Source organism: Labeo rohita, chromosome 8, assembly GCF_022985175.1.
Source record: "Labeo rohita strain BAU-BD-2019 chromosome 8, IGBB_LRoh.1.0, whole genome shotgun sequence".
NCBI lineage: Eukaryota > Metazoa > Chordata > Actinopteri > Cypriniformes > Cyprinidae > Labeo > Labeo rohita.
The window spans coordinates 28,604,989-28,620,388 of NC_066876.1; the positions used below are offsets into that span (position 1 = coordinate 28,604,989).

At 33.6% G+C, this 15,400-nt stretch overlaps 1 protein-coding gene across 3 annotated transcripts in view; it reads left to right on the plus strand.

The window, feature by feature from the left end:
• Positions 1 to 5,302: 5,302 nt before the first annotated feature.
• rapgef1a (Rap guanine nucleotide exchange factor (GEF) 1a) overlaps positions 5,303 to 15,400 on the plus strand; it is a 38,765-nt gene continuing 28,667 nt past the window's right edge. For all 3 annotated transcript variants that reach the window (XM_051117015.1, XM_051117016.1, XM_051117017.1), the window contains exons 1-6: positions 5,303 to 5,475; positions 9,950 to 10,095; positions 10,223 to 10,401; positions 11,297 to 11,453; positions 11,599 to 11,687; positions 11,870 to 12,022. In XM_051117015.1, coding sequence (XP_050972972.1) covers positions 5,448 to 5,475; positions 9,950 to 10,095; positions 10,223 to 10,401; positions 11,297 to 11,453; positions 11,599 to 11,687; positions 11,870 to 12,022 — 752 coding nt within the window. In that variant the 5' untranslated portion in view covers positions 5,303 to 5,447. The remainder of the gene's footprint in view (positions 5,476 to 9,949; positions 10,096 to 10,222; positions 10,402 to 11,296; positions 11,454 to 11,598; positions 11,688 to 11,869; positions 12,023 to 15,400) is intronic.

Consider the following 15,400-nt stretch of genomic DNA (forward strand, 5'->3'; position numbering starts at 1 on the left):
AGATGTCTTGAAACCGGGACTCTTACTAAATGTGAAGTTTGGTGCAGATTGGACATTGTATGTTTAAGTTAGTGTAAAACAAGTCATTTTCTGTTGCCAGCAGGTGGTGCTATGATTATAACAGAATATTTGCCTTCAGGTGTGAAGTTTGGGACAGATCAGACATTTTATGGCTAAGTTACAACTTCTTTTCCCATGGCGAAACAGGCCACCATGGACACGCCCTTTAACGAAAACTCAAGATCTTCACAATTTAACATTGCCCTCCAACAAAAACTCAAGATCTTTGCAATTTAATGTCACAAAGGGCTTTAGATTACACTGACCAAATGTGACCCTGGATCACAAAACCAGTCATAAGGGTCATTTTGTCAAAATTAAGATTTATACATTATATGAAAGCTGAATAAATAAGCTTTCCATTGATGTATGTTTTTTTAGGATAGGACAATATTTGGGATAATCTGAGATACAACTATTTAAATATCAGGAATCTGAGGGTGCAAAAAAGAAGTAAAATGAGAAAATTGCCTTTAAAGTTCTTCAAATGATGTTCTTAACAATGTATATGACTAATCAGAAATTAAGTTTTCATACATTTACAGTAGGAATTTTAGAAAATATCTTCATGGAACATGATCTTTACTTAATTTCCTGAAGATTTTTGCCATAAAAGAAAAATCTATAATTTTGACCCATACAATGTATTTTTGGCTATTGCTACAAATAATCCCCAGCGACTTAAGACTGGTTTTGTGGTCCAGGGTCACAAATTTGGTGTTGATCTGACTAAATCTCTAGGAGGAGTTTGTTTAAATACACCTGAACATGGCAAAAACGGCACAAAACTTGCATAGAAAATTCAAAATAACAGACTTCCTGTTGGGTTTTGGACTTTTTTGTAGGTATTGAAGTATTACATGTGTCTTACGAATTTCATTTATGTGAAACATAGCTCAAGGGGCACTTTTTGCCACACCCACTTCTGAAACCCATATCAGATGTAGATTTTTACCACTTCTGGGACACGTGCGAAGTTTCATGAGTTTTCGAGCATGTTTAGGCCCTCAAAAATGTGATTCATTTTGGAGAAGAAGAAAAAGAAGAAACTGAGCAATTCCAATAGGAATTGGCACCACCGGTGCTCAGGCCCTAAATACAGAAGAAAACATTCCTGTTGTGCTGTGTGATCAGCAGGTACAGTAAATATTTTTTCATATTTTAAGAGTAATGGAGATCTGTTGGAAGTTGTATTTTCAAAATTTGCTGTAAACTCATTATGTTCTGTTTCAACATTTACATCATTCAGAGAACATACTGTGTTCTCTTTAATTTCTTTTCTTAAGGTTCTAAAAAGTATTAAATTTACCTTCATAAAACTTGCAGTTTTTAAGATGCCCTGCTCATGAGTAGTTTACTGATCATGCATCAAAAATCGCCTTAATTAAAAACGCACAGGAATTTCTCCATCCGAAAGGGTGTTTTTACATTCTCTACAGGATTTGTGAGACGGTACCTGAGGGACGCCGCAGAAAACGGGGGCAGAGAGAACGGGCTCTTCATTCATTTTCATCACCAATCAGCACGCCGCCTCTTAAATAATGCATTGATCTCTGGGCTTGCTGTTAATTCCCCCGTTATCAAGATGTGCAAAGTGGACGTGGCAGCGCTTGATGGATGAGAGGTACAGGCCAGCTGTCTATTTGCTTTGACAGACATATTCCCACTGCAGTGGAAGCACAAGGCAACCTTTGAGTATCAACGTCTTATCTGTCTTTCAAAGTGGAGCAGAGGACAGTGGCTCATTAAACCACAAGCAGTGCTTTTCAAAAACAACTTACAAGTTATAATAGCAATTCACATTTTAAAGCTCTTTCCTGCCAGATGCCAAGTTATTTAACTCTGAGCTTTAAGGAAAAAGGGATTGTGCATAGATAGATGTGTTCTGTACCCATCTGCCCACAAATGAGATGATATCATGAGAAGAAATGACTGAGTGAGCGTTATGGTTCAGACTAATGAATATCATTTCCTTGATGTATTTTTAATGAAATAGTATGCATACTTTCTATATACTGTAGTATGCACAAAAACACTCACTGAGATTCTTCAGTGTGCAACCAATGTGTCCCATGAGGCCAAGAACTGAGGAGTGTCAGATTCGAAGATGAAATAATGAAATATACACTACCATTCAAAAACTTTGGGGTTGGTATGATTTTTTTTTTTAAACATTTTTGAAAGAAGTCTCTTCTGCTCACTAAATCTGCATTTATTTGATTAAAACACAGTAAAACAATAACATTGTGAAATATTATTACAATTTAAGATTACTGATTTCTACTGCAATATATTTTACTATTTTTTTTTCTAATTTTTTAATCCTTCAGAAATCATTCTAATATGCTGATTTGGTTCTTAAGAAACATTATCATCAGTGTTGAAGTTAAAAGTCTTTGCGTTTATTTGAGATATTAATGTTAATAGATTTTTTGTTTGTTTTTACTGTGACTTTTGATCAGTTTAATGCGTCCTTGCTAAATAAAATTATTAATTCCCTCCAAAAAGACTCTTGAACTATGCACTTTTAAAATTAGAATGTAGAACTGGGAGTCAGTCTTAAGTGTTAAAAGTTCTTATTTGGGGTTAAACTGTACTTATTTACAACACTAACCAATTACCAGTAAGCAGAGAACATACGAGTCATTCATGTAGTTAATTTCGTCTGCCAATGTATTTGCAAAACCATGACCTCAGAGCTAATAGACTTGGACCGAAAACCACAAAACTTTAATTAGATTTCCATTAGGTCATAACATTTTTTAGATCATCCCTACTTCCCTAACTACGAAAGAAAGATAACAACACACAATATACAGAGACAAGTTAATACAACTGTTTTAGTGCCTCGTTTGATTACAGGTACGACATCAATACATTCGTTAGTTCTTTTGATTTATACATGCAAACGTGCAGATTAAAGACACCAGAAGAACAAGTTCTCTCATTGCAAAATGTGGAACTGACATATCAAACCCTTCTATTATTTTGCATTCAATAATAGCTGGTGTTCTGTGTGCACACAGTAGGGCGATTATGATGCAGATGATGTCATTTTTCAAGCAGTGGGACAGAGAGCTTAAATGTGGTGAAGGTGGGTCCTCTGCTGGCCATAGACTGAAGTTACACCTACATTCAACCTACATTCAACTTTTTTTTGGTTGGTTGGTTTACACAGTGTTATTGGTTCACATTTAAGATTCTTACAAGAATTATCTAGTTATGAAGAATTATATCTCCTAATATCTCAGATGGTTTCTTAGACAGCAGTTAGATTAGGATGGAGATCAAATGGAGACATTTGCTTAAGTCTCAGTGATTCTTCAAATTTTTGCCTTAGAAAATTAACATAAATAATAAGATAAATAATTGCATATTGCATAATAATAACAAGATATTAAAGTCAATTTTTATTACTTTGTATTCTGACTGCATGTCAGCAATTGACTCATTTGTGTCTATTTAATCTTAGCTTGTTTGTCATCGCCTTAATATGTTCAAGATGATAATCCATATACCTAAAAATATGCCATTTTATTTATAAATGTGACCCTGGACCACAAAACCAGTCTTAAGTCACTGGGGTATATTTGTAGCAATAGCCAAAAATACATTGTATGGGTCAAAATTATAAATTTTTCTTTTATGCCAAAAAACAATAGGAAATTAAGTAAAGATCATGTTCCATGAAGATATTTTGTAAATTTCCTACTGTAAATATATCAAAACTTAATTTTTGATTAGTAATATGCATTGCAAAGAAGTTAATTTGGACAACTTTAAAGGCGATTTTCCCAATATTTAGATTTTTTTGCACCCTCAGATTCCATATACTGAAATAGTTGTATCTCAGCCAAATATTGTTCTATCCTAACAAACCATACATTGATGGAAAGCTTATTTATTCAGCTTTCAGATGATGTGTAAAGCTCAATTTCGGAAAATTGACACTTATGACTGATTTTGTGGTCCAGGGTCACAAATATCAGTGGTGGGTGTTATGCCCTGCTGAAGACCACCAATATAAAAACATGTTTTTTTGTTTATTATATTTTCACATTGTTTCACATCACATTCATATTATATTATATTATATTATATTATATTACATTATATTATATTACATTATATTATATTATTATAAATTCCTTCAAAATTATTATAATATAAAATAATATATATTATTAAAGAAATTATTAAAATATAGATTAATATAGTTATGTAAAAAATCTTAATGTCTGACAAAAAATGTAAACCTTTTTTTCAGTCACATATTTCATATAATTTATATTAATACATTTATTATTATATTATACTTTATTTTATTTTGTCTTATTTTATTATAAATTCATTTTATTATTAACTCAAAATTATTATACTATAATTTAATATATAATTTATATGATTTAATTGTATGATATAATGTAATATAATATAATATAATATAATATAATTCATTTCGGCTTAAACGTTCTTCAGTGCTGTATAATGATGCTGTATGATGCTTCTGAAGCCCAGCAATATCAAACATGTTCAGATTTATATTATATTATCTTATAATGTATTATTAAAATACATTTTCTCAATATAATATAATATAATATAATATAATATAATATAATAGTAAAAAAACTGACAAAAATATGTGCCAAAAATGTATTTCATTTAATTCATTTATATTGATACGTTTATTATTATATTATATTATATTATTAAAATACATTTTCTCAAAATTATTAATATAATATCATTTAATATATTACACTTTAAAATAAGGTGTCATTTGTCAACATTAGTTAATGTATTAACTAACATGAACGAACAATGAACATTACATTACACTATTTATTAATCTTTGTTAATGTTAATAAAATACAGTCGTTCATTGTTCTTTCATGTTAGTTCACAGTGCATTAACTAATGTTAACAAACACAACTTGTGATTTTAATAATGCATTAGTAAATGCCGATAACTAGGATTAATAAATGCTGTAGAAGTATTGTTCATTATTAGTTCATGTTAACTAATATAGTTAAGTAATGGTAACTAATGGACCTCATTGTAAAGTGTTACCATATAATATACTTTTCACTTTTGCTTGCAGTGTCAATATTTTCGCCGTATGGGGGCGACATTACTGTAGAAATCACACACTTTCACTCGCCATCATCATCTACATTTGGTCTGTCTGTGTGTCTGAGTGAGTGCGTGTGCGTGTGCGTGTGTGTGTGTGTGTGTGGATGGAGGAGGCAGAGCAAACACACATACACAGACACACAGACCAGGACCACACCGACCGGTCTGTCTCCTTAAGATGCTGGAATAACGGCGAGAAACGAACATCTTTCGATTGTTGATCGTGACCAGCTCACTTACTGTCACCAAAATGTCTGGAAAAATAGACAGTAAGCAAGGTAAGTGTTTGCGTTTGTTTACGTCTTTTAATAACGTGAAGATGAACTTCAGTTAGCCGCGTTAGCATTAGCGTCAGACGAGGGTTCAAGGCCACTGACAGGATCAAAGCATCTTATCTTTATCTTATTTTGAATAGCCAAACGCGACATTTAAATGCCTTAGATGATATATTCAGGTATTTAAATACATTTATAAGAGAATTTGGTTTTAATGTCTACAGAGTTTGTCTCAGACAGCTGTGTTTGGGTGTGGACGGAGCTGCTTTATAGCGCTGTTGTTGACTTTAGGTAGCTGTCAGACTTCTCGTTTTTATCCAGTTTCTCCTATTTGCTGTTTATTTTAACTATGTAGTTTGTGTTGTGTGGCCCTGGTTATCTATAGAGTTTGTGTTACAGTTTTTGTGCTGCTGTCTGGCCCTTTCTGGCCGTGTTGTGGTTTGTTGTAATGGTCTGTTATCCACAAAATGTACTATTCTGTGTATTTAAACATACTCATTATCATTCTGATTACTAATCTAAACGGTTTAAATGACAAATTTCACCATATATCTTGTATAAGTGCTCGTATAGTTTAATCTGGTGACGCAAATGACAACAAGAGATAGATAAATAGATAGGTGGAGTTTCTATTTTATATATACAGTCGAATCCATGTGAGGTATATAAATATGTACAGCTAAATAGAGATATACTCCTGGTTATGAGATACTACTCCTGACATTTACTTGTTAACTAGATGATTTCTACTCATGGTTTTGTGACTTGATGAAATACCTTACACTGACCAATAACGACCACTGTCACTTCCTTTCTCAGAAGTTTTAGAGAAGTATGAAACATTTACTATAGATTAACAGTTCATTCAACGCTTTAGACTGACAGACAGATAAACAGACATTTTGAGTTTTGTGTTATATATTTGTGATACACAGTATGCTCTGACATGCAATGAAATGGGTGCATAATGCTATTGCATCATCTTGTTATTCATAAATATACAGTTGTAACCAGTTTACATACACCTTGCAGAATCTGAAGAATGTTATTTATTACCAGAATAAGAAGGATCATACAAAATGCATGTTTTTTATTTAGAACTAACATAAATAAGATATTTAAGATCATTTTTTGTCCACAAAAGAAAATAATAGTTCAATTTATTAAAATGACCCCATTCAAAAGTTTACATACACTTGATTCTTAATACTGTGTTGTTACCTGAATGATCCACAGCTGTTTTTTTTTTTTTTTTTTTTTTTTTTTTAGTGATAGGTATTCATGAGTCCCAACTATTACAGAAGGTTCAAATGCATTTATTCTGTAATAGTTGCATATGAATCCCTCAGTTGTCCTCAGTGTAAAAGAATGGATCTCAAAAGCATACAGTCATTGTTGAAAAGGGTTAAAATACACAAAAATGCTAAAAAACCAAAGAATTTGTGGGACCTGAAGGATTTTTCTTAAAAACAGCAGGCAGTTTAACTGTTCAGGACAAACAAGGGACTCATGAACAACCATCACTAAAGAAAAAAAAACAGCTGTGGATCATTCAGGTAATGACACAGTATAAAGAATCAATGGGGTAATTTTTATGAATTCAACTATTACTTTTTTTTTTTTTCTGGACTATATGTAAAAATATTTTATTTGAAATATCTTCTTCAGATCAGTACTAAATAAAAAATAAGATTCATTTTGTATGATCCCTCTTATTTTGGTAAAATAATTCACATTTTGCAGATTTTGCAAGGTCTATGTAAACTTCTGGTTTCAGCTGTATCTGTGGTTTATATGTTTTTTTATGTTTATGTTTTTGTGCAAGAGAGATAATTCTAACTAAATTTTAAGACTGTAATTTAAATAAAGCTGCTTGTACTGTCATTCTGACAGCACCCATTCACTGCAGTGGATCTGTTGGTGAGCAAGTGATGTAATGCAAAACTTCTCTGGATCTTTTTCGATGATTTAAAAAAAAAAAAAAAAAAAAAAAAAAAAAAACCATCTATATCTTGGATGAGTCATTTTTAGTCATTTTTCACTACTTCTTTTTAAGTTGATTCAGAAAGATTTGAATCACTTGATTTACGTCAGGTTAGTTTAGAGACAGTGGTGCAGAAACTGTTCAGTGCAAGTTTTGTGTTTTACTTTTCTGCATTCAGTGACTGCATTTGTGACTTTTTTTTATGAATAAAGCAAAATGTCTGTTCACTCCCCTGTGAGGTTGGCAGCATTGTCACTTCCTTTCTCTCAGGGTTCAGAGAAATTTGAATCACTTGTGGGTAAATTCTTGTCAGAAGTTCAGTTGTTCATCTCTAAATGGCCCTGCGATGTTGACGCTGGTTTTGCGGGGGAGGATGTTGGCCAGTGTTTTCTAGTTTCAGACATATCTCTTAAACTTGTTTTAGCTAGTAGAGATGTTTGTATTATTTTAGTAGCAAAAAGTCAGAAACTGAAAAGGGAAGTTACTTTGCACTTTTCATGTTTATCAGGTCATGCTGACAATATTTTTCATTTTTCTTTGTTATGCTGCCATTTCTAAGATTTAAATTTAGAACTGTTTGGTCTACTGTTTGGTCTTGCATAAATCTGTTTGATTGAAAGAGGATAAAACAGTCAAAATCAATGCAAAGTAAAATGTTCATACACTGATGTGTTAAAGTCAGACTCGGTTTGGTAGTAGTTCATCTTGTTGGTGGAAACTTTATGTTAAATTGTGGCCAGAGGTTGAGTACGGTTCTTAAAAGCGTGATCAAGGGGGAAAAAGTCAGTTCAGAGGTTGTGGTCTATTGTTTTGTTTTAGAAGAGGATATGCAAAAAAAAAAAAAAAAAAAAAAAAAAAAAAAGAGGATATGAATTAGTAGATGAGACTTCCAACTGCATGGGGATCAAATAGCGGATGGAAAGATCACGTCCTCTAAAAGCACTAGCACACCTTATTGGTTTGGCGTGTTTTTATTAGCAGAGCGGAGTTTTCTTAGACAGTGGTACAGGAAGTTGGCTCTCATGGGTAATTTAACCTGTTTAAATTAGCAGTCACATCAGCATCTGTGAGAAAAGACAGATAAGGCATCTATCGTTGTGGGTAATTCCAGTCCTGTGCAATTTTAAATGCAGTCACTTTCAGTAACCGCTGAATCTGCTGTCATCTTTTTTTTTTTTGTTTTGTTCAGTTTGCCAATAACAAATTTAAATGTTAATTTACAATCTTTTTGTTCCAGTACAACGGTTCTAAAATATAAATGATGACTCATTCAATTACAGATTTCTGATCGTGCAAATCAGAATGTTCTTCCTGTTGTATCCAGCTGGTTCTGACTAGCTAGTAATTAGTAAATCATGTTCACAGCTGAGATGTAAACTGAAAACCCATGGACTTTAGTCAGGTTAGATGCCATATTGAATGTAACACGGATGAAAGTGTGGCTGTGAGTTTTAACACTGTTATTTTAAGAACTCATATCATATCATGTACAAACAAAAACTTAAAGGGCTTCACAGCAACCCATCAAAATAAAAATTTGGTTTAACTTGAAGAAATTGTGACAGAAATATATTGCTTAATGTAATGATAGTACTACTTCTACTGCTAATAAATGATTATTAAAACATTATTTTTTTAAGGAGTATTTACCAGAATATGTAAATACACAACACAGCATTTCTGGAAAAAAAAAAGATTCATAAAATGGAATTTAATCATAAAAACAGAGTCTAGAAAAATTTAAACGGAATCCAGAAAAAAACAAAATAAACTGAATTTGGAGGGCGAAAAAATAAAACAATTTCATAGGGCCCCAGTCTGTTGGCTATTTTTTAAAAGTGACTAAAACTCTTTGATCCTGTCCCAAATTCCTGTTTCAACAGGAAATGCATTAACATACAAAGAAAAGCTTCCATCTTTGACATGTGGTTTTTGTGTCTCCTAAGTACTTAATCTATGCACACCCTGCTTTCAAAGCTAGTATCCACATGAGTCAAATATCCTGACAAGACTCCTTTAAACTCTCTTGTCGGACTCTTTCTTGCTTTTTCTGTGTCGTATGATTTGAAAGTTCACTGAGCGCCCTCGCAAACCCTAAGCGCTTAATTTCTTTAATGTGCATGAGGATAAATTGCCCCTAAATGGTTTTGTGGCCTGCACAATAGTGTCATCACCAGAATTCGTTCCAGAGCGGCACGCTCCAAGAGAGCGGTAAGTCCCACTGTGACCAATTCAGTTTGTAGTCAAAGAGGATTTCGCCGTACACAAAGGCCTGCGTCTCATCTTGCATATATTCCCAAGATAAAGAATAAGGTTGATGACTCAAAGAGCAGTGAACTGGAAAGCTGCTGCCTAAATTACTGCAAGATGCATTTAATACTTTGGAAATATTTATTGAACTCAACATTTTTTTTATTTTGACAGCAATGAAGAAATGTACTTTTTTGAGCTAATTTACCTCATAATAATGTGTGTGTTTTTGTTTTCCTTCAGAATCCCAGCGTTCCCACTTGACGTCCTTTACGATGAAACTAAAGGACAAATTCCACTCTCCCAAAATCAAGCGGACACCATCAAACAAAAAATCCAAACCGCCACCAGAACAACCCGTGAAGTCTCCAGAGAAGACCGTGACCAAGGTAGTAGATGTTAACTTTATGTACAAAGCTTTTTGCCTGAAAACTTGGGTGATCTGAAAGCAAATAATCTCATTGTTATTTCTGGACCTATTGAAGACATTGCTGACTTTCTTTTTATCACATTTAGAGTCTGAGTCGATTAGAGGAACATGAGAAAGAAGTGGTCAGCGCTTTGCGGTACTTTAAAACGATTATTGACAAGATGGCAGTGGACAAGAAGGTCTTGGAAATGCTTCCTGGTTCTGCTAGCAAAGTTCTGGAGGCCATCATGGGCTTGGTACAACTTGATGGCAAGATCCTGAGCAGGTAAGGTTGCTTTTGAGCATCTTGAGAGAATTAGTTTATTGTTCAGCTTTCAAAAAAAAAAACATGTTTTTGCATGAACTACACTACCAGTCAAAAGTTTTTGAACAGTAAGAGTTTTCATGTTTTTTAAAGAAGTCTCTTCTGCTCATTAAGCCTGCAGCAAGCAAAAGCAAAAATATTGTGAAATAATTTTACTATTTAAAATAACTGCTTTCTATTTGAAAATATTTTAAAATGTAATTTATTCCTGTGATCAAAGCTAAATTTTCGTGACAATTTTCTTCAGTGTCACATGATTCTTCAGAAATTATTCTAATATGCTGATTTACTGTTTAAGAAACATTTTCAGGATACACTGATGAATAGAAAGATGCAAAGATCAGCATTTATCTGAAATAAAAAGCATTTGTAACATTATACACTACCATTCAAAAAAAAAAGGGGGGTGTAATTAATACTTTTATTTAGCAAGGATGCTTTAACTTGATCTAAAGTGATGATAAAGGCATTTCTGATAAATGCTGTTCTGAACTTTCTATTCCTCAGAGAAACCTGAAAACATTTGACTCAGCTGTTTTCAACGTAATAATAATAAATATTTTTTGAGCAGCAAATCAGGATATTAGAATTATTTCTGAAGGATCATGTGACTGGAGTAATGATGTTAAAAATTCAGTTTTGAAATCACAGGTATAAATTACATTCTAAAATACTTTCAAATAGAAAGCAGTTATTTTAAATAGTAAAATATTTAAAAATTGAACTGTTTTTGCTGTACTTTAGATCAAATAAATGCAGGCTTCGTGGGCAGAAGAAACTTCTTTAAAAAAACATTAAAAAGCTTTTGACTGGTAGTGTATATAAATATTTTAATTCCCTGTTCATCTGTCACCAGTTCAAGAGTGTCCTCCTGTCTCAGTCGACTCTATCAAAGTCTTGCAAACCTCATTCGCTGGTCGGACCAAGTGATGCTGGAGGGGGTGAATTTGGAAGATAAAGAAACAGTTGCAACCGTCACCACTGTGATCAAAGCAGTGCTGGATGGTGTTAAGGTATTAATGTTCAGTGATACTCTGTCAGGACTTGTCTTCTGTCTGGCATCTATTCTCTACCCATATTCCAGCTGTATTTAGCCATGGGTTTTGTTTAGTGGATAGTGTTGTTTGTAAAGCTGACTTTGCCTGTGGTTTCTTGTAGGAGCTGGTAAAAGTCGCCATTGAGAAGCAGGAGCACCCCTCCCCTACAACACCTGTCAAAACCTTGCCTTCTGTCGCCAGCCCACAGCGGTAAATAGAAACCTTTTTCAAACACAACATTATGCCTTTAGAAACTCTTTCAAATGGAGGTGGATGATGTTGAAATCCACCTTCAAATTCAGTAGAAGTCACCAACTGGGCTGTCGACCTGTAAGGCAGTGTTGTGTGTCAGCACTGAAATGTTGTTTATTACATTCACTTTATATTGGCAGTGTCCCAGAGCCCCCTGTCATTGAGTCGAAGGAAACCGTCTCGAATGATACCCCTACCCCAGCTGAGACCACAGAGACCCCAAATGATGCTCCTGATGAGGAGGTGGCCCCTCCTAAACCCCCTCTACCTGGACTCAAAGTGCCTGAACATTGGTATGAAAATATTAAATAATCTTAATTTTTTTTTTTTTTTAGAACATTATAGCATTTTTTGTATATATATCTATATGTGTTTTTCCAACCAGGATTCGGTTTATTTATCATCATTTATTTAATGATATTTATATTACTATTTAAAATAATATTTTATTATTTTTTTAAATAATGTTTTATATTTCTTTTTAGTTTTTCTATTTAATTTAAATTTTATTGCAAGATTTATTACTAGAATAGTACAAATACAGAAATAGTACAAATACAGTTTTAAACCGCTTTAAGATATATCCTAAATTTTAGGGTTAAAAATATGAAAGCCTGTTTCTGCCACTGAATAAAGAAAATTTTTTTACAAACTCACAATTCTGACTTTTTTTCTCAGAATTGTAAAAAAAAAACTGACTTTATAACTGCAACTGTGAGTTTATATCACACAGTTTATTTCTCAGAAATGAGTGATATAAACTCACAGTTGTGAGTTGAAAAGTCAGTATTGTGTGATAGAATGTGATAGATAGATAGATAGATAGATGTGAGTCTATATAATGGCATTTTGAGAAAAAAAAAAAAAGAGTTGTGAAATAAAAACTCACAATTACTTAGTTTTTAGAAAAATGGCAAACCCTATATAAAATGAAAATTTAAAAAAAATAACAGAAAATGTCAGAACCTTTTGTGTACCCTGTTCATGCCAGTTGCTGTTAATTTAGTGTTACAAGCTTCATGCTGTGAAACAAGTGAGTGTGATTGTCTAAAAGGTGGTACTGCACAAGGCGAGCAGTTTACAAGAGGAAATATGAAGTATGCTGTGTTATCTTATCATGCTACTTTATCTGGATTACATGCAGTAAACTTTTAGAGATTGCAGGTGTGATGTGGTTGGCAACAGCATGTTGTGTATGTTTTTAAATGCTGGGCTTGGCTACAGATGACTGCACAGACCCATCTTGGTTTGCGGGAAGCCTAAAACAAAAAGGTGTGAGAGAGAGATATAAATAGTGGTATTCTTGAGAATTCAGGTCTTTGTAGGGTGCAGCAGCAAAGACTCTGCTTCCTCTAGCAGACAGTCATTGACATACGGACCGTTTTCTGAGAAATGAACTTAACAGTGTCAGCTTCCCTCTGAAGGCTGAAAGAGACAAGAAAGAGAGAGGCAGAAACAGCAAGAAAGGCTATTCTGATACCAAGTCTAGACAGAAGAGGATTAGGTTGTGCCGCTGGCATAAAAGAGAGTTTGCTTTGTACTCTGAATTATTTGCTGGCGTTTCCATGTTTTTGGCAAGTTTCCAGCCTTCCAACAAGTCTGTGTCTCTGCTATATAAGCTTTTTGTTGGGGATTATTTTGATGCCAAGTTTAGCCTACCAACTGGTCTGTTCACTCAGCAGCATGTTGATTCTCAATCAGCTTGATTCTTAAAAGACACTGGCTTTTCATTAAAGGAGAAGTTCACTATGTCATCCAAGATGTTCATGTCTTTCTTCAGTTGCAAAGAAATTAAGGTTTCTGAGGAAAACATCCCCAGTAAAAAAAAGATTTTTCTATATATAGTGGACTTCAGTGGTACCCAATGGGTTGAAGGTCCAAACTGCAGTTTTAATGCAGCTTTTAAATGGCTCTGCACAATCTCAGCCAAGGAGCAAGTGTTTTATATAGTGGATCAATTGGTTGTTTTCTTAAAAAATAATATTTATATACTTTTTAACCACAAATGCTCAACTTGCACTAGCTATGCAATGACATTACATAACTACATAATCATGTTGGAAATGTCACATGTGGTTAGCTCTTCATCTGTGTACTTCGGTTTAAAAAGGTTGGGTAGGTCGAAAAACTCATTTTCTCCTCCAACTTCAAAATCACCCAACACCGTTTTTACCTTTTTTTGTAAAGGGCGTTTGACTTTTTTTGCACATTCGCTTTGTAAACACTGGGTCGGTACTTCCACCTGCATGTCACATGTGACCTTTCCAACATCATTACGTAAAGTTTGTGGTTTAAAAAGTATATACTTTTTATTTGTTCATTTTTTTTAGAAAATGTGTGCTAGATAAGATTCCTCGGCTGGGATCATGTAGAGCCATTGACCACCATTGAAATCCACTATATGGAGAAAAATCGGGAATGTTTTCCTCAAAAACCTTAATTTCTTTGTGACTGCAGAAAGACATGAACATCTTGGATGACATGAGGGTGAGTAAATTATCAGGAAATTTTAATTCTGGAATTAAGAAAAAAATTGAGCAAAGAAAATTACTACTTACTGCTATTGATTGTTTACTTGAATAATTAATGGACAATTTATCATCATTGAGAAATAATTGAAGGCAACATGACATTTACATTTTTATTTTAATATTTAACAACTTTATATACAGTGTTTGTGTTTCTTAGCATATTCATTGCTACTTCATATTTCTGTATTGAAATTGGCGTGATGTTTTGTGAAATTACACTGGTATTGGTATTGACTACTGGGATTTCGCTGATATTGTGAAACCCTCTTGTGGAAAAAAAAAAACAAAAAAAAACAAGCGTATGTTGTGGCAGTGTGAATGAATGAATTTTGAGAGTTGCTTTTTAGATTTAGATGCATTATTATACATTTTAGTTATTTAAAACTTACATTTTTACATCCAGCATTGTCAAAATGATTGAACTCTCATTGTTTTATTAACAAGCAAGCATTTACACAATCTGTCAAGTATTTGAAATTGACCAAGGCTGAAACATTTAACTGCACACTTGCTGGAAATATTTTTCAGATTACAAGAACATAACCCTGAAGTCTAAGTTGTGGTGAAAAACCTCTCAACCACATTTACTCTGACAAAGTGTTCAATGTGACAACCTGAAACTATATGCATTTAGCATGCTCGCGTGCTTCGGACGGCTTGCATCGTACACTTGTGCACATCGTTTTTCTACTGCAGCTCACTGTTTTTCATTTAAAATAGTGTTTTAATACCGAAAGCAACATCTCTGATGAAAGTTCTGCATGTGTAGTGCAAAGCCCTGATTAATAATGAAATTTGTTGTTGTCTGTTTTCAGTCGTTGTTGCAGCCCTAATATCCCAAATGCACTGTGAAGCACCGTTAGCTCACTGAAATGGCATGTAGATGCTTTCATGGCCAACAGTCTCTCGGCTCACAGCCGAAAATGAGTTTACATCAGTCAGACTGTTAAAACAAATGACCGTGTTAGGACTACGACAGATCCTCCAGGTGTTTTATAGTTTCCCTTCATAGCGAGAACCTTATTTAATCTCCGTTCGAGCCTCTTGTCTGGCAAAACCATTTAAGAAAATCTGACTTGGTTTGTTGAGACTGGTTATTCAGAAGTTAATTGGTATTTGTAAATGTCAGCCAGACATACT